Below are 22,853 nucleotides of genomic sequence, written 5' to 3'. Positions count from 1 at the left end.
AGTTCAAAAACCTCCAGGCTTGATCACTGAAGAAAGTAAATCTCCTCCAGCCAAAGGATGCTTAGAATGAGCCCAAGGGCTAAGGCCAGAGCTGCCCGCTAGAAATGATGAGCACGCAAAAAGGTTGTGGGGCAGAGAACTGCTTGTCAGGGGCAGGTCTTTACGCCCTGCAGATGTGAAGTGCTCAAGGAAAATACGGACTGTGGTGAATGAACCCGCTTGAAAGTGTGAGTGATTTAAGAGCAAAACCCTGAAAACAAATTATTAGACTGGTTCCTTTTAGGTTCATGAAAGAAACACATTGGAAGCCATGGAAAGTGACAGCGTTAGTTTTGTAAACTTCACATTATTTAGAGTTCCGCTTATTGCGGAAGGATGAAGAATAAAAGCATTCAACAACACACACGGAAAAATCGGTTGTATCCAAAAAGGTCCCAAACCTGGTGGGGTATTAGAAAATGACACGAATTTGAAAAATTGCTATTCATCCCATACCTAAAGCAAAGTCCAAAAACTGTGTTCTCATGTGTCTGTTGGCCATCCTGATGTCCTCTTTGGAGAAATGACTGTTCATGTCTTTTGCCCATTTTAAAATTGATTACTTGGTCTTTTGGTGTTGAGTTGTATATGTTTTTAATATATTTTAGATACTAACCCTTTATCAGACATGTCATTTGCAAATACCTTCTCCTATTCTGTAGGTTGTATTTTAGTTTTGTTAATTGTTTCCTTTGCTGTGCAGAACCTTTTATCTCGATGTAGTCACAGTAGCTTATTTTTGCTTTTGTTTCCCTTGCCTCAGGAGACGTATCTAGAAAAATGTTGTTATGGCTGATGTCAGAGAAATGACTGCCTATGCTCTCTTCTAGGGTTTTTATGGTTTCAGGTTTTACCTTTAGGTCCTTGATCGATTTTGAATTTATTTCTGGGCACGGCATAAGATCATCAGGGAAATGCAAATCAAAACCACAATGAGGGGCGCCTGGGTGGCTCAGTCGGTTGAGCGTCCGACTTCGGCTCAGGTCATGATCTCACGGTCTGTGAGTTCGAGCCCCACGTCAGGCTCTGTGCTGACAGCTCAGAGCCTGGAGCCTGTTTCAGATTCTGTGTCTCCCTCTCTCTGTCCCTCCCCCGCTCATGCTCTGTCTCTGTCTCTGTCTCTCTCTCTCTCTCTCTCTCTCTGTCAAAAATAAACATAAAAAAAAATTAAAAAAAAAAAAAAAAAAACCACAATGAGATGTCACCTCACACCTGTCTGAATGGCTAAAATCAACAACACAAGAAACAAGTGTTGGCGAGGATGTGGAGAAAAAAGAACCCTTGTGCACTGTTGTTGGGAATGCAAACTGGTACAGCCACTGTGGAAGACAGTTTGGAGGGTCCTCAAAAAACTGAAAATAGCACTACCCTATGATCCAGTACTTGCACTACTGGGTATTTACCCAAAGAATAAGAAAACACTAAATCGAAAGGCTATATGCACCCCTATGTAGACTGCAGCATTCTTTACAACAGCTAAATTATGCAGTCAAATGTTCTACCACTGAGCTATACCCCCTACAATAGCTAAATCATGGGAGCCGCCCAAGTGTTCACTGATAGATGAATGGATAAAGGAGATGGGACACACATACACACACACACACACACACACACACACACACACACACACACAGAGGAATGTTACTCATCCATAAAAAGGGGTGAGATCTTGCCATTTGCAACAACATGGATGGAACTAGAGAGAGCATAATGCTAAGCAAAGTAAGGCTGTCAGAGAAAGACAAATACCATATGATTTCACTCATGTGGAATTTAAGAAACAAAACAAACAAAGGGGAAAAAAAGAGACACACCAAAAAACTGTCTCTTAACTATAGAAAACAAACAGGTGGTTGCCAGAGGGGCGGTGGTGGTGGTGGTGGTGTGGGATGGGTGAAACAGATAGATTAAAGGGTACATTTACCTTCACGAGCACTGAGTAATATATAGACTTGTTGGGTCAATAGACTGTATACCTGAAACTAATATAACACTGTATGTTCACTACACTGGAATTAAAAGAAAAAAAGCCCTCCCAAACTGTCTTCTCTAGAATGTTTAGTGTTTTAGAAAGGGCTTGCTTTACCTGCTGGATTTTTTTTTTAATGTTTATTTATTTTTGAGAGAGAGAGTGTGAGCAGGGGAGCGGCAGAGAGAGACAGAGGGTGGGGGAGGGAGGATCCAAAGCGGACTCTGTACTGACAGCAGGGAACCCAATGCGGGGCTCGAACTCATGAACTTTGAGCTCATGACCTGAGCCCAAGTTGGATGCTCAACTGACTGAGCCACCCAGGTGTTATGTACCCAATGAGTTTTTAAATCCTTTCCTCTAGGGAAGTTAATTGGCCAGGTTTTTCTTTATATCTGGGACCCTACAAAAATCCCCAGGCCAGGGGAAATGAATGTGTTAATTCTTAAAAAAATTTAATGTTTTTATTTATTTGTGTGTGTGTGTGTGTGTGTGAGAGAGAGAGAGAGAGAGACAGAGTGAATGGGGGAAGGACAGAGAGAGAGACACACACACAGAATCCGAAGCAGACCCCAGGCTCTGAGCTGTTAGCACAGAGCCCCATGCAGGGCTCGAATTCATGAACCGTGAGATCATGATTGGAGCCAAAATTGGACGCTCAACCAACTGAGCCACCCAGGCCAGGGGAAATGTATTTGCCCACCATGAAATCCGATAGTGATGTGCCAGCTATCTCTGCAGCTTTGGCCTTTTGGAATCAAGTCAAAAGGTTATTCTTTGATCCCTAAGTATTTATGAGCTTTTTGCCCGTAAGTATTTTCTTACTTTTTCCTTCTTTTTTTCTAAGACATTTAAGTAGATTATCTTCCTATGTTTCTATGATATTTTTAAGTTGTAGCTTAAGGTTTGAAGTTTTAAGAAACCTAGAGAAGGGATATTTTCTTCTCTTGAATAACACATTAAGAGGAAAGGGAAAAAGAATTCTATTCTTGTGCTTTTGGGCCTTCATCCAAACCTACAAAGCCTCCTGTTCAAACTGGAAATGAAAAGAAGCCTGTGAAAGGCATCTCTCTCTGCTGGTTCGAAACTCTCCTGCAGGCTGGGAGGAAGACAGGGGTGGGTAGGCCATTGTCGCCAATAGCTTACCCTAGTTCCTTCCACACAGGGGACAGATTCTATGGTACATAATTCCAGTATTTCTTTTCTTTTTCTCTTCCATTTGTTCATAAGGTTTTCTATTAATTCATCCCCCACTTCCCCTTCCCAAAATCTTCAAATCTGCTCTAAAAGAAAAAACAAAACAGAAAAACAGGCCCTGGATTTACTCTGCTCGCTGTGCCTGGCGTCTTGGAGATGTAGCCTTTGTGCCATCTTCACGGTGCTTTGGGCAAAGCTGCCTCCTCCCACCCTCCATGAGATAGGAGGCACGATGGAAATCCTCTCTCCTCTTGAGGTCTGCCTGGGACTTGTGTCTGAGGCCTCCCTCCAGCAAAACGGAGTTCTGAACTCTTTTGGGCTCGCCTGGCTCTGGTTGGGCTTTGTATTAGGAAGGGACGCAGCCATTGCTGAGGTGACCCAAGCTGACTCTTGACAGGGGTGGATAATTTGCACCAGGAACTGCACAACCAGGCACGACCCCATGCAGGGATGATTGCCTCCAATCCTCCAATTACACCTTCCAGAATCACTACATATTCCTCAGTCCATCAGGGTTTAGGCGTGGACACTACATTTCCACCTTCAGAATACTGTTACCGTGACCATAACTAAGTAGAACGGACATTTTATGACACTGCCCTTGCTCCAGAAGTAGCAGAGTGGCAAGCCAGTACTCGGAGGTAATCGAATGATGCCAGTTAGGCATCTGACATTTAAAGCTTTTAGGGAAGGACTAAGGAACGACATGATTTAAAGTGAAAACAACAACACCAGCAAAAAAAAAAAAAAAAAAAAAAAAAAAAAAAAGGAAGGAGTGTTGAGAATGGAAAGTGACATCTGCTGTTGGACTGATGTGCCAGACTGTCTTATTTGGAAAGCTGTTCACACCATTCCATGCGATGCTCACGGTGGAATTAAGAAGCGGGTGTTTTGTAGTTCTGAAGATGAGGCCAAGGGGAGCTGAAGAGTTTGCTCAAGGTTACAGAACCCACAAGTGCGGAAGCTGGATTCAAACTCACATTCAAGTCCGTCCTCCATTTTCTATGTGGGGTCTGAGATGGCCATGCCCAGTTTCTTCTATCACGTTAACAATACAGGTCTTGAAATGTCAAGTCAGAGTCAGGAGACTCATTGGAGAGCAGGAGACGTCGCGGGACCACGGTGAGGCGGTGTGTGCTCCAGCGACTTTAATGATGGCGGTGACCTCTAGTCCACCACTCAGTCGCTCTGCAGTCCTGGGACCATGCTCCCTCTCATTTTGGCCTTTATCTGAGCGACCAACAAACGAATGTTTGAGAAGCAAACAGAACTCTCTAAGCTCAGAAAATGGCTTCAGACTATTTAAAGGTAGGTACTTTTCCCAATTGCAATTCTGGTTTGGCAGACGAACGTGAAAATTTTTATAGGAAAAAAAGTGCAGACAAGTGAATTAGGGGATATTTTTGTGCCTCCAGATGATAAATTCTTGCTAAACTTGGTGCGGTGAAGGGATCATAATGAAGAAGTGTTTGCAGCAGCCTGGGTGACAGCTAATTCACATCCACTGCTTTCATACACTGTAGATTTCCCTGTTTCTGTAGCAATACACCATTGGAATGTTTTGAAAATTTCAATGTAGTCAGACTCAACCACACATTCAAGGCTTTCAGACACATTAGGTATTCACTGAATGCTTACTAAACAAATGAATCAATCAATAAATACAGCTTACACCTATATGTTCCCACCCCTACAAAACAAGAAAGAGAGGGAAAGTCTTTGTTCGGATCTTATATCCTAAAAAAAATTTGTGATATATTCTGTATCCAATAAAATTCTGCTTTTTAAAAAAAAATTCTTTAATGTTTATTTTTGAGAGAGGGGAGACAGAGTGAGAGCAGGGGAGGGGCAGAGAGAGAGGGAGACACAGAACCCGAAGCGGCCTCCAGGCTCTGAGCGGTCAGCACAGAGCCCGAGGTGGGACCGCGAGATCATGACCTGGGCGGAAGTCAGATGCTTAACTTACTGAGCCACCCAGGCGCCCCTAAAATTCTGCTTTTTTTTTTTATACCAAATCACAATAACTAAAAAGCTTTAAGATTTGGGGTTCTGTCTTTAGTTTTGTATCAACCTACATGAAGGACCAAGCCTTGGTGAGAAGCAATACTACCCAGCGGTGAAGAATACGAACTTCCAGTCAAATGCCTGCATCCAAATCCCAGTCCTCCTACTTCGTGCCTTGTGAGCACTGGCCAAGTTGCTACACCCATTTGTGTCTCAATCTCCTTCTCTGTCAAATGGGGATGATAATAATAGCACATACCTCATAGGGTTGTCATGAGTATTAGGTGATGTTAACACCATCACAGAGCTTAGCACACCGTTCAACCCATAGTAAGTTCTCAGCGAATGTCAGCTGTCTTCACAGCAGGAATTAAACACTGAAGATTTTTTTTTAAGTTTATATATTTATTTTGAGAGAGAGAGGGAGAGTGCACGTGAGTGGGGGAGGGGCAGAGAGAGAGAGAGAATCCCAAGCAGGCTCTACACTGTCAGCACAGAGCATGGCATGGCCCTTGGACCTACCAACCTCGAGATCATGACCCGAGCCGAGATCGAGAGTGAGACGCTCACCTGACCGAGCCGCCCAGGAGCCCCAACATAGAGGATTTTTATTAGGACGTGCGTTAGTTTCCAGGAGCTGCCATTGCAAAGTGCCACCAATTGGGTGGTTTAGAACCACAGAAATTGCTTCTCTTGCAGTTTTGGGGTGGAAGTCGAAAATGAAGGTGTTATCAGGGCTACGCTTCCTCTGAAGGCTCTAGGGGAGGGTCCCTCCTGCCTCTTCCGGCCTCTGGTGGCCCAGGCGTCCCCTGGCTTGTGGCTGCACCTCTTGAATCTCTGCCTGCATCTTCACGTGGCCTTCCCCCTTGTGACTGTGTGTCTGTATGTGTCCTGGCCTCTTCTTCTAAGGTCGCTCTCATTGGATTTAGGATCCACCCTAACCCAGTATGACCTTGCCTTAATCACATCCGCAAAGACCTTATTTCCAAACAAGGTCATGTTCTAAGGTTCCCGGGGGGACATGAATTTGGGGGAGGTGGACACTATTTAGCTACTATAGCATTTAATTACGAAAATTAAATATAGAAATTGTTGTAGCCACTACAGGTCTGTTTTTTTTTTTTTTTTTTTTTTTTTTTTGCCTCTGGTTTAAAAACACAGAGAGAGTTTGCTTCTAAAGATGTGGGTAATTTCTGGTTTGAATAAAACTGAGGTTGATAGTCATAAAATTTTCCAGTGTTTTAGGGTTTGACTCTCTAAGAAGAAATGGGCCTAATTAGCGAAAACTAGCCTTGGCATGGCCAGGCAACCATCCATTTGGTCCCCCGTGTAGGTCCCCACTGATCCTGGAGATGATACACCCAGACCCACAGCTGAACCATGAGTACCCCCCCCCCCCAAGCCAGCACACCTATTAATATGCAGGTGGCCCTGGGAGACCTAATGCCTGAGCTGGTGATCAAATCTTTATAGATTCATTTGAAGAAAGCTGGGAGCCTCCCTGATAAGAGGCTACAGGAAGGCAAAAAGATCTTTCTCGTGTATATAGATTTGCTGGCAGGGGATCATGAGTAAAAGTGAAGCATCTACAAAGCAAAAGGGAGTCGTCAGGTGTGAGTTGCTTGAATCCAGCCCTGTCCTCCTGAGCTTAATGACATGGCAGCTCATGGTAATTTGATTTACAAACACAGCCATATATTCCTTGAAGAGAAAGAGAAATAGAGAAAGTAGGTAGGGGAGGTGGAAGGATTGAGTCAGAGATAGAGGCTGAGACAAGGAATGTGCTCCCAGGGTGTGGGGGATGGAGAATGAGAGAGGGGGAGGAGGTAGATGCAGATCGAGGTGGTGGGGGCCGAGAGCTGGAGGGGAGAGGAAGAAATGAGGGAGGGGGGAGGGAAGGAAGGAAAGAAGGAGAGGAAGAGAGAGAAACAGAGAATTTAAATAGCGTGTGCCGTTTGCCACCATTCCCCTGATGGCCTCATACCCGGGGAGACCCCTGGCTGGTTTGCCCCCTTGGCTACATTGGGTCCTTGCCTGTCCTAGTGTGCACCTCACGCGTGGCTGAGTGTGACACAAATGTCTCAAGGTTTTTATTTTCATACACCTTGGCCCCAACAACGCAATCCCTCCTCTAGTGCCCGCAAGCAGGGTAAAGAACTGGGCTCTGTTCAGTGCAGTGAGAGATGAATCTTTCGAGGCCAATTTAACTCTATGCAACTTTCACCGGAGATGCTACTCCGTTCCAGATCGCATGGTCAGGTTGTGTCTGATTTCTGGTTCACAATTAGATATTGTCCAAGCAGAGACAGCTGACCTTTGACCAGAATTCTGCCTCTTAGTACTGCTCTTCCCCCAAACAGGAACAAACGAGGAAGTCAGAGAATACGTCGGTGTATAAAGAGTAGAAAATATAGCACCACAGAAATGAAAGTAAATACAGGGTTTTTACCTCCCCTAAAAATAATGGAAGTCACTATTTTGGTGTGTTTTCTTATAGTTTGCTTTCCTCCTGTGTGCGTGTGTGCGTGTGTCTGATTTTGTATAAACATGTAATCAGAGTGTCCATGGTATAGCAGGACCTGCCTCATTCACTTAGCAAAATGTTGTGAACACTCTCACATCCACAAGCGCAGACCTGTATTATCCAAGGACGGCCCACGAAGGACTTGCATGAACTGACTCTTCGGCAGGTGACTGTGGCCACTCTCTCTAGAGGTTGAGTTTTTTGGCTACAGCCCCACTGCAAGGGTGTGGTTATAGGAGCTGCACACGGCTCGAGTCTCCCTGGGAGGTGACCCAGAAACAGAGGGGGCACCTGGCTGGGGGTGTCACAGGGAAGACGAAGTCCATGAAGGAGCTTGCAAATGAAGCTCGATTCTTTTCAACCAGAACTACCATTTTTCTCCCCAGGTCAAGAGGATACCTGTATTGACTCAGAAAGAGGCCCACGGATACTTTCCAAATATGTTTTTCGGTTTTTATTTTTGCTTTTGTTAAAGCCCTGAATTGAGTCAAACATAAACTTGCCCTGCTAAACAGACATTAAGAGAATATTTAGGTGTCCTTTGTGTAAATTCTTTGAAATAATGTCATGGGAAACACACAAGCTCCGTTTAGCTTTGTCTCTAACGTTGGCTCCTGCCTTTCTATTTGTGAATATTGCTTATTAACCCCCAGAAGTTTTGTATGAGCCATTGTGTTTAACCCAACTCTCCAAAAAAATGAGGGGATCATGATATTCTTTAGATTGGTACTTATGTAGTGGAATCTCCCAGGCATTAAGACTTACTTGATTGCATTCAGACATCACTTTGGCAATGGAATGACTGCATTAAATTAGCATCGAGCACAATGGATGGTAATTGCAAGACTGTCATTTCTACAAGTGCAAAATTAATGTGTTCTGCAAACCCATCCCATTGTGTGGCACAGGAAAATCATGGAACCGTGTTATTCCGAGCAGAAAAAAAGCCCTGTAATAGCACTGTTAACGTGGTATGCCATTATTCAGCAATGGTGTTCTTTTCCACCTCTGTTGTTGTCTTGCGCTCATTCCTCAAACCCTGCCTGACCTCATTTGTATGCTCATATTGTAGCACCGCCAGAGAGTAGCCTGGATGTACAGAGCATGTTATGGAACAATTCCTCCTTCTGTGTGGCATCTTGTGTGAATAATGCCAGCATAAACCATCCCCCATGTATTCATGAGAGTATGAATAGGCTACTTATGTAAAGCTTCTTATTAAGAGATATACCGACCGTTTACAGAAAACTTTACCCAAATACTATACATTCATTTAGACAGGGAAGAGTGATTTACATGCATTTCAGGGGGAGCTTAGGCAAAGCGCCAGCTGTCCCGGGCTCCGTCCCTCTTGTTTACGCATGGGAATGGAAGCCACAGACCAGGTAAGGGCATTTCTTCCAGTCACGGAAGAATCACGGGGTGTATCTTGAATGACAACATGTATATGCATCGGGCTCCCGTAGTCTGCTGATTGGCCCTGCAGGATTTATTAGGGATTAAAGACTCACTCAAGCCTGAACTACTGCACCAGTAACAGGTGCTCGAAGCTGACTGATCAGAGGTGGTGATCATTCCTGCAGTTCGGCTCAGGCTGAGAACCACGCATAGAGGCATCATGTGTCTGGGTTCTAATAATGAAAGTGACAATAACTGGCCAGACAGGTTTCCTTGTGAGTCCAGCTCAAATCCAGTCTCTTGGCAGCCAGGGCTGGGGGGTGGGGCAGGCATCCGGACTGCCGGCTGTCTTGACTGATCCACAGCAACAATCCATCAGTCTTCGAGCCCGCCGACAGACCCCCTCTGACCTCCCTGAGTGGGAGGGTCAGGCCTGAGTCCACCTTTCAGAGGCCACCTACTCTGTCACTCACCATTAAGGTGTTATGGGGATATTTGCTTTGGAATGTTCTAGCCCGTGCGTGGTCTGCCGGAATTGGGCTGAGATTCCTCACACACATATCCGGAGCTCCTCTCCTTTCAGCGAATGACAGAGATCAGAGAATGAATGGTTCAGAGAATGAATGGACAGAGATCAGAGAATGAATGGGAGACTTCTCACCTAAGGCGGGAGAATTCTGAACACCTTACTCTCGGAATAGAGCACACTGTGGACAGTTGAACAAACCACGAAATAGATGATTTGGGTTTATCTGTAAAAACGGCTGTGGAAAGTGGCTCTGCCTTACCCTTGTTGCAGAAGGTCCCATCGTAGGCCGTGTTGGAGCAGTCACAGGAGTAGCCGTGGTACTTCTCCAGGCACCTGCCCCCGTTCTCACAGTTGGCCCCGTAGCTGGTGCAGTGGCCCGAACATCCAGATTTGAACCCGGAAGTGACCTTGGCTCTTTCCTCCAGGTCCAGCGTCACCCCGTTCATCCTCAGGGAGCGGATGCAGCCCAGGAAACCCTGCTGGCCCCCGGCACCACCTGGGAACGACAGAAGGCACAGGGCTCAGACGGGATTACCTCTGCTGTGGCTCCCGGACCCAGTGGCGGGAGGCAAGGAGGCTGCTAAGTGCGGCCAGCATTCTCACTTTCGAGCCAGCCCTGCCTAATAGCAAAAGCTAGAAGCTTTTCCCCCTCAGGCCACAATGTCTAATGAAAAGAGGCTGTCTTCTGAGAAGCCATAAATTTGCCACAGAAAGAAGATGTTTGGAGATACACAAAAATCATATACACCATTTTGGAAATCTAATCTGGTTTCCTAAAGAAGTTTATAGAAATCTCTAGGTTTCTTTGTTGTTGTTGTTTTAATCTTATGGCATTCACTTCCAAAGCATTATCTATTGAAAGAAATATAAAGAGGCAGAGAAACATGAATATATTAGCATAGCTAACAAGTCAATTAGTTGGAAGGCATAAATCCATTTGAAATGTGACCACACGACCTGGGTCCTGGTTTTTGTCTTAGGAAATACTTGGCTATGAAGTTCACATGAAGGCTTCCCGGGGCTTCTGGGGTGGTCAGAAGTTGGAATTGATAATTTTACATGGAAGTCAGCCATAGCACACTTATTACCAGGTCAGGTTAGATTTCACCGCTTTTGTCTAAATGCCATTGCAAGACATATAGCACAAAGAGCATTTCACTGTGATTTCCTAAGTTACAGCGTTAGAGGCTCATGAGCATGAAAATATTAAAATATTCCTAACAAATTTCATTGAGTCATTGGAGCATTATATCACAAGTGAATTTAATTATGTCTAGAAGAACCTTGGCTGCGATTTTTTTAAGCAGCTGGTACAAAAGGAGGAGCTCAAGCTTACACACATGTCTGCGTCTTGGAGTAATGACTTTTCTGGAAATTAAATAAAATGATCGGTCATTAAAATTATTAAAAGAAATATCTGCTGGGGATTTAGAAAAAAATACCGTTAACAAAGTGACCTTCTCGGGGCGCCTGGGTGGCTTGGTCGGTTAAGCGTCTGACTTCGGCTCAGGTCATGATCTCACGGTCCGTGGGTTCGAGCCCCGCATCGGGCTCTGTGCTGACAGCTCAGAGCCTGGAGCCTGTTTCAGATTCTGTGTCTCCCTCTCTCTGTGACCCTCCCCCATTCATGCTCTGTCTCTCTCGGTCTCAAAAATAAATAAACGTTAAAAAAAAAACAAAAAAAACCCAAAGTGACCTTCTCTTGAGGGCGATGTAGTAGGCACTCTACGAAGCACCTTACTTATGTCATTCACCCGATTCACCCAACAGCCTGGCGAGGTGGGCATTATCATCATTATCCCCACTGTACGGATGAGAAGCCTGAAGCTTAGGAAAGTTCAGAGGTTTACTCAAGGAGTCATAGCTCCACAGTGGCAAAGTTGTGTTAGTCCTGTCTTAATTTCGAGCATATGGTATTCTGTTCTGTGTTGACCACTTAATGCAGAAGGGCTTCAGGGTCAGCGTCCCCATCGATGTACATGTTTCCGAGATATAGGCTGGGATGCCTTTAAAAGTGGGGTGATCAATTGGATTGTCAGTGTTTGGATGAGACTGGTAGCTGGGGATGGATTCTGATCACTTATTCTGGTATGTTGAGAAGAAGCACACCATCGAGGGGACTCATCAGACAGGGCGGGTGGATCAAAGGCTTTAGGCGCAGAGATGTATTCGTTTGCTTATGTCTGTAAATCCTCAGCCCTGAAATGGCAAGTGACTCTGCTCTGTTATCTTTATAAACCCAAGCCTCGCATTCTCTCATTGTGTAGTACATAGGTTTGAATGATGATTCTCCAGGGATTGTTATTTATTATCAAATGAAATAATTGAGTAGAGGATTAGTTGAAGAGAGGCCAATGCTCTGTTTGATCAAAGCTCCGGAATAGTAGATGGCAAAGGAAGTTATTAAAAACAGCCACTTTGAAGGATTTCCCACTTTGCAATCTGCTCGTCAGCCCAGCTTCATACACCCCTGCGCTGAAGAGAATTTGGGCCTTTGCTATGATTTGGAAGAATTCCAATCCATGTGTTAACATTTCAATTTGGTGTCTATCATTTTAGTGACCATGGCTTTCGCTTTTGCAGTCAGGGCTTTCCAAAGGGCCTCTTGTTCAATAAACGCCTAGCCGTTTGAATTTTCATTGCTAGTCAATTAAGACAATTATATCCTATCAAAATACACAGAAATTTTTAAATCATTGTTTTTCGATATCTCCTGCCCCTTTTCCTTATTACAAACGTAATAGTTTTTCAGTGCGGAAACCATAAACACGCTGATAAGCAAGATGAAGAAGAGAATCTGGAATGCTACTCAGCTGTAACTACTACTTTCAGCACATAGCCTTTTCTACTTTTAGCTATGAACATACATATGTGTGAAAAAATAAAACAAAGGAAGAAGTGAGAGCACGATATACACGTTGGTTTGAAATTTGCTTTTTGCACTTAATATATCATAAAACGTTCTCCAAGCAATAAACGTACAACTGGAACATCTCGTTTGCCATCTGCGAAGCATCTCATCTTGTGAATGCTCTGTAACTTATTTTGCCATTCCTACCATTGGGCTTTTAAGCTCACTCCCATTTTCATTTTACAGGACACTCTAATAAATACCCTTGTAAAAACCTTTGCACACTTGTTCAATATGTCCTTAGAATTAATCCTTAGAAGTGCAGTCGCTGGATACAAAGGCAGATACATTTTAAAAGCATTTGGAGTACAATTTCCTCTAAGAATTTGTCAATCTGTATTTCATGGGTAGGGCATGAGATTCGCACCTTTTCCACATCTATTGGGATACTTGGCAGAATGCTTTTGAATTTATAGGCTAAAAAAAAAAAAAAAAAAAGAAGAGCTTATTGTTTTAATTTGCATTGCTTCAAACACTGTGAGTTGAATACATTTTTATGTTCTCACCACTGTTAGTTTTTGGTTCTTCATGTCTTTTCCTATTTGGGGGAAATAGGAGAGGGTATGTTTCTTATTGATCAATAACAGTATTTTTGGCTTTAACTCTGTTATAAATTTGGCGACTATATTCTTCCAGACTGTGTCTTTAACTTATATATGGTGTTTCTTTTTCTCTATGAATGTTTATGTTGTTTATATAGTCCCCTCCATCTTTCTTATTTGTACAGTTTGTGCCTTTGGTATTAAGCTTTTATAAAGCCTAACCTAAAAATAATATAATAAACCCAATCCAAAATAATATAATTATTCAACTATATTTTCTTCTAGCACTTTTATGATTTTACTTCTCTTAGCACTGTGATCTTCAATCTATCCAGAATGTATTGTAATTTAGAAATAACTTCTATTTAATGGGTCTTACTAATAGTTGCAAGTTTGAAGAAGAATGTTTTCAATGTTAAGACGAAAAAAAATTTTTGGAGATTTGAAAAGGTCCAGTTGGCAGAACAAATAAATCTAGGTTAGATCATATTTTTATTATGTGACTAAGGTAAACAGATTTATGTGTATGTACTTAATTATTTCTGTATACAGTCCTCAAGGGGTTTTTCTGTCTCTCTGCCTCTTTGTCTTTGATTCCTTCTGGTCGTGGCCATTCTGAGGCTCTACCTCTATCAGTCATTCTGCCTCTGCGTCTGTATATCTCTCCCTATCACGGCTATTGACCATTCTAGGTTAGGTGCGTGGGTCTCATCAAGTCACTTAATCTCTCTCAGCATCAGGTTTTCCTGTCCATAAAAAGGGCGTTTGAACTAGATTCTGTCTCTGGTTCCTTTCAGCTCTAAATTAGTCCAGCTCGTGATGTACAACCTCCCTCTGTGTTTATGTGTCTCCGTCTCTTTATTTCAGTAAATTACTCTCAGTTTCTCCTAACTTCACTTCTTTGTACCATTGCCTGACCTTCCCCCCACTTCTGTTAATTGACCATAAAATATGACTGTGTTCTAATTTTTATTTGTTGCATTCATTACATAAGGTTTTGTACTCCCTCTTCTTAATTCATAAAGCAGGTAAATGGAATACTCCATTTCTCTCTGTATAAAAGAAAACTAAATAAATTATGCACTTTTCTTACTTAGATGACCCCTGATTTATTAAATGGGTCAGTGAGCTGGAAAGTACTTTTACTGATCTAGTCGATATGAAGGAGAAAATGTTTTGTCCCGAAAATGGTCATTATGTGTTATGCAAAAGATGTTAATACACTAGAACCGGTGATAATTACTTGAGTTCAACTTATGTGCTCTATAGAAATCTTTCTTGGTGACAAATGTCAGAAGTTTAAATTGTAGGTCTGCAAGCAAAAATGCTACTTAACCTTTGTTAATTAAAAAATCAACACACTGTCATTGGAGAGCGCTCCCTGCCTTGCGAGGGCTTTATGCACATTAGTCAGACCTGTGATAATTACCCAAGGTGAGATGTGGGTTTAATTTGTAAATCATTTTTCATGTGAAATGCTATTCCAGTATTGCAATTAAAGATTAATTATGAAAAGACTTTATCTACCCATAATGAATAATACAACCGCCAAAAGCACAAAGGATTGGGGCAAAAAGAACCAGGTAGTAAATGAAGCAAAACAGGTGAAAATAATGATCAAGAGGAATTCTAAAAATACAATGTTGTCAAACTCAGACTTAGTCTTTTTCTAAGGAGCTAAGTAGGATTACAGAGTATCCTTGCCTAGAGAGACTGGCCATTCATTCACCCCAGAAAGGAATCACACCAAGGCTTACACATGGGAAATCTAATGTATCCATCAATAATTATTTATTTCATATCTACTATGAGCCAGTCCTTGTCTAGATGTTTGGAAGGTCTTTAGAAAGTCCTCACCCTTGGAAAGCTTACCAACTTGCAGAAGGGAAGGGAAAAATTGAACAATAAACTCAATAAGCATGTGAAGTACATTGTGTGTTAGAAGGTAACGTCCACTATGAGAAAAAGAAGTCAGGTAGGGTTAAGTGCGATCAGGAGTAGGAGTGGTGTGGGGGTGGTTACAATTTTAAATAGGGCCATCAGGATAACTTCACTGAGAAGCTAAAGGAAAGAGCATCCAAGGGGCGCCTGGGTGGCCCAGTCGATTAAGACTCTGACTCTCGATTCCAGCTCAGGTCATGATCTTGAGGTTCAGGAGTCTGAGCCCTTTGTCGGGCTCCGCGCTGACTATGCAGAACCTGCTTGGGATTCTTTCTCTCTCTCTCTCTCTCTCTCTCTCCCCTTCTCCTGCTTCTCTCTCTCTCTCTTTCTCTCTCACAGTAAATAAATACACTTTTCTTTAAAAAAGGAAGAGTATCCAAGAGCATATCCCTGGGAAGAGGGCTTCAGGATAAAGAGGCAGGGGGGTGCTGCCCGCAGGTGGGGGGAAGCAGGTGGGAGGGGAAGGACGGGTATAAGGGGGAGTTGCTGCACGGTGCTGAGAAACACAAAGCCACTGGCCGGTTCACACGTGCAAGGTGTTGGGAAAGGCGTTGGGAAAGGCGTTGCTAAAGAGACGGAGGAGACCTACTTCTTGCCCGAGGGTTAATGGCAAGCGTCACTCACGGTACGCTGTGACGCAAGGCACAGTGTGACAGACCAGAGGCAGCAAACGAGGGTAAGGAAAGCATGAGCTGTGGTCACAAAGACCTACTTTCAGGGGTGCCTGGGTGGCTCAGCTGATTAAGCGCCGACTTCAGCTCGGGTCATGATCTCACGGTTCCTGAGTTGGAGCCCCTCGTCGGGCTCTGTGCTGACAGCTCAGAGCCTGGAGCCTGCTTCCCATTCTGTGTCTCCCTCTCTCTCTGTCCCACCCCGATGCACGCTCTATCTCTCTCTGTTTCTCAAAAGTGAATACATGTTTAAAAAATTAAAAAAACAAAAACAGGGGCGCCTGGGTGGCTCAGTCGGTTGAGCGGCTGACTTCGGCTCAGGTCATGATCTCGCGGTCCGTGAGTTCTAGCCCCGCGTCGGGCTCTGTGCTGACAGCTCGGGGCCTGGATCCTGCTTTGGATTCTGTGTCTCCCTCTCTCTGACCCTCCCTGTTCATGCTCTGTCTCTCTCTGTCTCAAAAATAAATAAACGTTAAAAAAAAACAAAAACAAAGATCTACTTTCCTACATTGGCTTTGCTGCTCACTGCCTGTGTGATCTCCCCAGGCCCTCTGGGGCTCCAGTCTCCTGGCGTGTGAAATTAGCATAACAATAAGCACCTTGCAGGGTCATATTAATAACGGAGGATAATACATTCCTTTGTGGTAATGCTCAGTTAATGGTAGCTGTCGTTATTACTGTTATTTATTATAAACAAAATTCTACAGAAGTAGAGACTTGGAATAAATTAAATAGGGCTAAGGTGAGCGTACAGAAACCTGAATCCTTTGGTGTTTTGGAAAGCACTCTGTTGCCCCCAAATCCCTACGTTGAAGACCAACCCCAGTGTGATTATATTTGGGGGATAGGGCCTTTACAGAGGTAATTAAGGTTAAATGCGACGGTAGGGGTGAGGCTCTCATCTCCTGTGACTGGTGTCCTTTCTCAGAAGAGGAAGAGACACACGGGGCTGTGTGCACACAGGAAAATGGCCCTGTGAGGACACAGCGAGAAGCAACAGTCTACAAAGCTAGGAGAGAGGCCTCAGGAAAAACCAACCCTGGCATCTGGATCTTGGACTTGCGGCTTCCAGAACAGGTTTGTTATTTAAGCCCCTGATCTGTGGGTATGTTGTTATGGCAGCCTGAGCAGGCTCGTACAGTGAGTAAAGGGTTGGCATCAAGCTTGGCTGGTCCAGGCTTGCCTGAGAGAAAGACCTTTGAACTGCACTGTGTTCCTGGAAGATCCGGGATTAGGCCGGTGTGTTCTCTCTCTCTTGTCTGCTGTGCGGGACCGTATTTGCATTTGGGGAACTGTGAGCTGGCACGAAGGCCTTGCACCGGTGATTGGGAGGGGATAAAAGACTGGTGTGACTTCTCCGGGTCCAGGTGACCACCCCCCCCCCCCCACCCTACTCCAGGGCAGCCATTCCTGGCCTGTGCTCGTGAGCGGGCAAACACGACTATGTGCTTGGACAGGCCTGGCCTCCCTCATTGCAGATGCCGTACCCGCTGTATCTCTCAGTCTACATGTTACCACTGTCTCTTAGGTCTTGATGCTCCACTTGAACCCATAAGAAAAAAGCCTGCAGTGTCAGTACAGGTGTGTAAAATAAACCGCCATTACTGGTTAAGATGAGAGCCTCAGAATGGCGAAGATTTCTCAGGAGTGGGGAGGGTTGAAGGATGGGATCACATTATTCAGTGCAGCTGCATGATCGACAAGTATTGATCAGGGAAGCCTATGTCAGCTAGATATCGGAGGGCATGTATGAAAAAGTTTCTACACAGAGAGCGCGGGTTTGGAGAATTGCTTTTGCAGATAATGTTCGTGAGTGCTCATTCATAACTTCATTCAATAGAATAGATTTTTTCCTAAAGTTCATTATTACTGCATGGATTTTCTTATGTCCTCAGGGCAAAGGACATGCAGAATCTGTGAATCCAAACTATTTAAACTAGAAGGAGACTTCAAAATAAAGGCCGAGGGAATACTGGGTTTCTGATAGCACGGAACAGTTATGCGCATCTAAATGTGAGTTGCTCTGAGATGGGGAGGATGTAGGAGGTCTGAATTCATTCTGGAGGCCACAGTGGCAGGGCAAGCATAATAAATTATTACCTGTTTCAAAAGCTAACATTAGTCGGATACTAGCTGTACAAGATACTCTTCCAAACTACATGTTCTAACTCTCAGAGATAATTATTATCATCCTTACTTTATAGGTGAAGAAACTGAGACCAAGAGACTCGATGTGCCCAGTGTTAAACAGCTAAGAAGTGGCCATTGGCCATAATCCACTGCCAGGCTATCCGGCTCTTAAGCTTGCACTCTTGCTAATGGCTGCCATCTTGGTTTTTGGGCTTGCATCACAGGAGATTCTTCTACATATGTTTCTAGGCATTGCTCTGCTTAAATGGAAAATGCTGACAGAATGATTAATATAAGTCATTCACTGCTTGGAAAAATACTGTCCCTGAAGCTACAAGGATGGCTGAAGCCAAAAAGGGAATGCAGTGCTGACAGTTCAGAACCAGGAACAGAGCTGTCCACACCGATCTCAAGGTCAACAGAGAGACCATTTCTTTGATGCCGTTATTGAAATTATATTTTTGCTTGGTTCAAAAGCTCAAGTTCAACTTTAAAACCACAGCGGCTATGGGTTTTAGCCCCAGCTGGTGGGTGGTGGCTCACCGCCCCCCACCCCCCCCATACCCGGTCTGACGGTGCTGGTTCAGAGGGCAGCTCGTGGCATCAATTAATACAGTTCCAAGTCCCTTAGAGAAGTGGGGGCTGAGAGAGAATACAGCGATAAACCACCACATCTTAGATCCAAATGTTAGAGTATTCACAGCACTTTAGTAGATTTCAACGCAAACCCAAATTTAAATACATCAGCTTAGAACTCCAGGTATTTCTTTTACAAATATCTGTATGTTATTGTTCCTGTTATGTGTCCTGCTGGTGAATACTGCTTACCTTTGGAGCAAAATAAGCCTCTTCTTTCTGTTGGTTTTAATGTATTTAACATATCCTAGATTCTCTCTCTCGGACACACACACACACACACACACACACACACACACACACACACACACACACGAGGCTGGGAACTTGAACTGGGCTGATTCACCTCTCTCTCTGTCTTCATTATCTGTCTTCTAAAGTCTTTACTTTTTAAACAACCAGATCTGGTCTCTTTCATCCAGAGTCAAGAACCCCCAGTGCTCCTTCCACCTGTCACTTTGATGTCCCCCTCGCAGACTGCAGACTTCAAACAAGGCTTTGCAGATGCTAGTCCCCGGATTTATGGATCTGGGAGGGATCGGAATGGCTCTGATCACCACCCTCCCAGGATGTATGAGCTTTCCAAGACACAAGGGTGGAGGAACAGAAGAGGAGCCGTGGGGATGGAGGGGAGGGAAAGAGAGGAGCTAGCAGAGAGGCTGAGGACAGAACAGTGGCACGTTCTGAGGTCAAGACTGCAAGGACGCCTTGGGTATGAATGTTAAATAGTACGGGCAGGTCACAGAAAACAAGGAAACCATGAGAGGCTATTTGATCTGCTTATTTTTGAGACAGACCTTTAGGTGTAGTACTGAGAGAACAGCTCTAGTGGGTGAAGATACACCTCTGGTTGAAGAATCAGTTACAGCAGAAGATGGCTGTCCCTGCCTGGGTGGGAGGGAGGCTTTTTGAAGTTGTGCGTGGGGACGTGAGAGACACCTGGAGGTGGGAACGGGAAGGGGTTGACGTGGATGGGAACTAGCCCTTCCACATCCCGAGATGAACGTCTTCTCCTCACGCTCATCTTTCCTTGAGGAGCACAGCCCAGGGCCTGAGTGTTAACTTCTCCCCTCAGGCAGACAACACTGGAGGATGCATTTTGTAATCTCAAGGGAACGGACATGAGCTCACATGTTGACAAGGCCTTGGAGGAAAGCCCACGCTATGAGGGAAGGACTCCTGTATCGGGAGGGACAGAAATGCAAGACAGCAGGCACACAGGAGCCAACATAATCGTCATCTTAATTACTGTGCTGACATAAAAGAGCAGCGAGATTAGCATAATGATTCCTCCGTGATACTGGAAACATGGGGCCAAGACAAACCATTATGAAGAAGAATTGGTTGGAGATGTCGAGAATTAGAAAACCATAATATAATAATAAATAAAGATTTCTAAGGAGGGATTGGAGAGCAGACTAGATAGAGCAGAAGAACATTTTAGGCAGTTGAAATATGGGGTCAATAAACCCTCCTCAAAGGCAACAGGAAAGGATAAAGTGGTTAAAATAATAAACAAAAAGTTAAGGACTATGGAGGGCAGAAGTGTTGTCATGTGTGTACCAATAACCTCAAAAGAAAAGAGAAACTGGGGGGAAGGAACTGTTTGAAGAAATAATGACTCAGAATATTCTAGAACAGAATGAAGAGGCTCCTACTAAACAGAGTATATACGATATACTAATAACAGAAGTATATAAGATATATATTAATACTAAACAGAGTAGATAAGAAAAAAACCCCACACCTATGCCTATAGCTGTGGTTCTTAACCAGAGCCCCAAAGCCCAGGCATTTGTGTATGGGAGTCAGGAGGCTGGAGAATAGGATGGGAAACACCTTCCATGTTCAAAATTTTCAGTAGCCTCTCAATGAAAATTTAGCATGTTCTTCAATTAGGACTGTAGGGAAAATTGCAGCAGGATTAGCGGTATCTGCATCACTACTGCTGATAGAAAATCATAGACATGTTCCTATTACATTAGAGTTATAGATCTTTTGAAGTATCATTTATGTTCATGAGGAGTTTGAACTTCAGGTAGTTATTAGATGTGATGCTAGGTCTTGTTATTTACAGCACTAATATTACTATTGTATCACTAATTTGCTGTTTTAGATGTTTGATAACTTAATTTCACTATGCTTGGTTTCTTTCGTAATTTAGTATATTTTATGTTACTCATATAAAACATCTTTCTGGGAAGAGGAAAACAGGCTTTAGCAGACTGGCCCCCAAAAGGCTGAGAGTGCTGCATTAAGTGAAGAAACATTAAAAGAAAAGAGAAAGAAGTTCAATAATAAGAATGTAGCTTACATCTAACTTCTCAAGAGCAACATTGTTGATAAAAGACAGTATTGATTTAAATATGGCCACCAGTAAAGATATTTGTAAGCATGTGTCTTGGAAGGATTCACCTATGCACTCTTTCTTCTTAAAAAAAAAGTTTATTTATTTTTGAGAGAGAGAGAGAGAGAGAGCATGAGCAGGGGAGGGACAGAGAGAAAGGGAGACAGAGAATCTGAAGCAGGCTCCAGGCTCTGAGCTGTCAGCACAGAGCCCGACACGGGGCTTCAACTCACGAACTGTGAGATCATGACCTGAGCTGAAGTCAGACACTCAAACGACTGAGCCACCCAGGCACCCCCGTATACAGTCTTTCTTCGAACTGCTCTTGAGTAAGAAGGGAACTGAATCCAAGAGGTGATAAGATATGGGAAATAAGAAAAACTTAGTAAATGTAATTAAAATAAGTATGTTGATAAAATTCTGCAATTAAAACTCTAAATGATATCACCACGGCAGGCAGTGAGGTGGGGAAGGAGGTCAGAGTGTTCTTGGTCTTTGTCTTATTCAGAACAGTGATATTGATTTGTTTTTGTGGATGACAGGGAAAAAAAGCATAAGTATGTGTCTTAATAAGTTAGGAATAGATGCCAGAAGAATGAAAGTGGAATCTATAACTTTCAAATCAGTAGAGTAATATTCAGTTTGATCAATGGAAAGTAGATGGGGGTGGGTGGGCAGGCAAACAAATAAACAAAACACAGTAAATCAAAAACACAAGGTAAGATGGCAGAAATCTTCCCTTATGAAATAACAGTAGTTACAATAAGTGAATAGAGATTCTCAAATTAGACTTTTAAGAGATTCTGCATTATGATATCTGAGATACAATAAAAGGATACAAACACCTGTACAAAAGCACTAGGCAAATATTAATAGCAACGAGGAGGGCACTGCAGTAGTTTTAAGAGCAAAGATAAAACTGAGATGGAAAACATCATAGTGAATGAAGACGCCATAAATCAAAAAGATCACGAACTGACTCATTTAGCTAGCAAAACAGCCTCAAATTATACAGAGCTACCAATGATAGACTATGGACAGAAATGGATAATTCGACCAATAAGGTTTGAAGTTTACACTCAGAAACTGATCAGACAAGCAATACTTGGTAAAGTAAGCATGCAGATCCCCTACAATGCAGTAATTCTCCTGGACATGCGCACACGCACACACACACATACACACACACACACACACACACACACGTGCACACACACACATATACATGCATGCACAGAAGAAACCCTTGAACAACAGGGGGACGTGCATAAACGTATTCACGGAATGGCTGCAGGTGCCAAGAGTTCAGGGAATTCAGGTATCCATCTTTAGGGGACAGAATAAATAAAGTGTGGATGCACACATAATGGAACACTGTACCACAGTATTCACAGAGCTATACAAATACATCTTAAAAACCTAAGGCTGCGTGAAAAAGCAAGAAACAGATGAGATTTGTAGTACAATACCATTTATATAAATCACGACACGCAAAAGGCAATACTATCAAGTTTCCAAAACATACATATATTTTGAACAGGTATATAGAGCGTGGGGCTGGGAGGCCACACATAAAATACACTCGAGCGGGTGCCAGCAAGGGGGAGAGAACAGAACTGGGAATTGGGAAGAAAGATGAAGCGTGACAAAGAGAAATTAAAATGAGCGAGGAATACCGCCAGGATATGACGACAGGACCGGGAGGTGAGGGTGGGCCGCATGCGTTCCTGCTGGGCAGAACCCCGGACAGGAGGGTTGATGGGAGAGGGGAGGGTAGAATAAGCCATCTACGGGGTAACTGTGCTCACAGCTCTCGCTCTCCCTCTCTCTTTCTCTCTCCTTTCTCTTTTTCTCCCTCTCACTTGGGCTAGTGAAGTGGGGTTGTTTCACCTCCTCAGGGAATCGCGAGAGGGGTGGTGGGGCTGTGAGTTCTCATCCCCTCCTCAACAGTTGCATCATGATACTAATTTCTTTGATTACAATCTTTTTCTGTGCGACAGCTGCCATTTACG

At 43.7% G+C, this 22,853-nt stretch overlaps 1 protein-coding gene across 1 annotated transcript in view; it reads right to left on the bottom strand.

The window, feature by feature from the left end:
- The window catches only part of CNTNAP2 (contactin associated protein 2), a 1,228,588-nt gene that overhangs the window by 197,309 nt on the left and 1,008,426 nt on the right, over nucleotides 1-22,853 (bottom strand). The window contains exon 18 of the mRNA XM_042927363.1: nucleotides 9,923-10,159. Within this exon, the coding sequence (XP_042783297.1) occupies nucleotides 9,923-10,159 (237 nt within the window). The remainder of the gene's footprint in view (nucleotides 1-9,922; nucleotides 10,160-22,853) is intronic.

Source organism: Panthera leo, chromosome A2 (assembly GCF_018350215.1).
Source record: "Panthera leo isolate Ple1 chromosome A2, P.leo_Ple1_pat1.1, whole genome shotgun sequence".
In the NCBI taxonomy this organism is placed as follows: domain Eukaryota; kingdom Metazoa; phylum Chordata; class Mammalia; order Carnivora; family Felidae; genus Panthera; species Panthera leo.
This window is presented reverse-complemented; position numbering and strand designations above follow the sequence as displayed.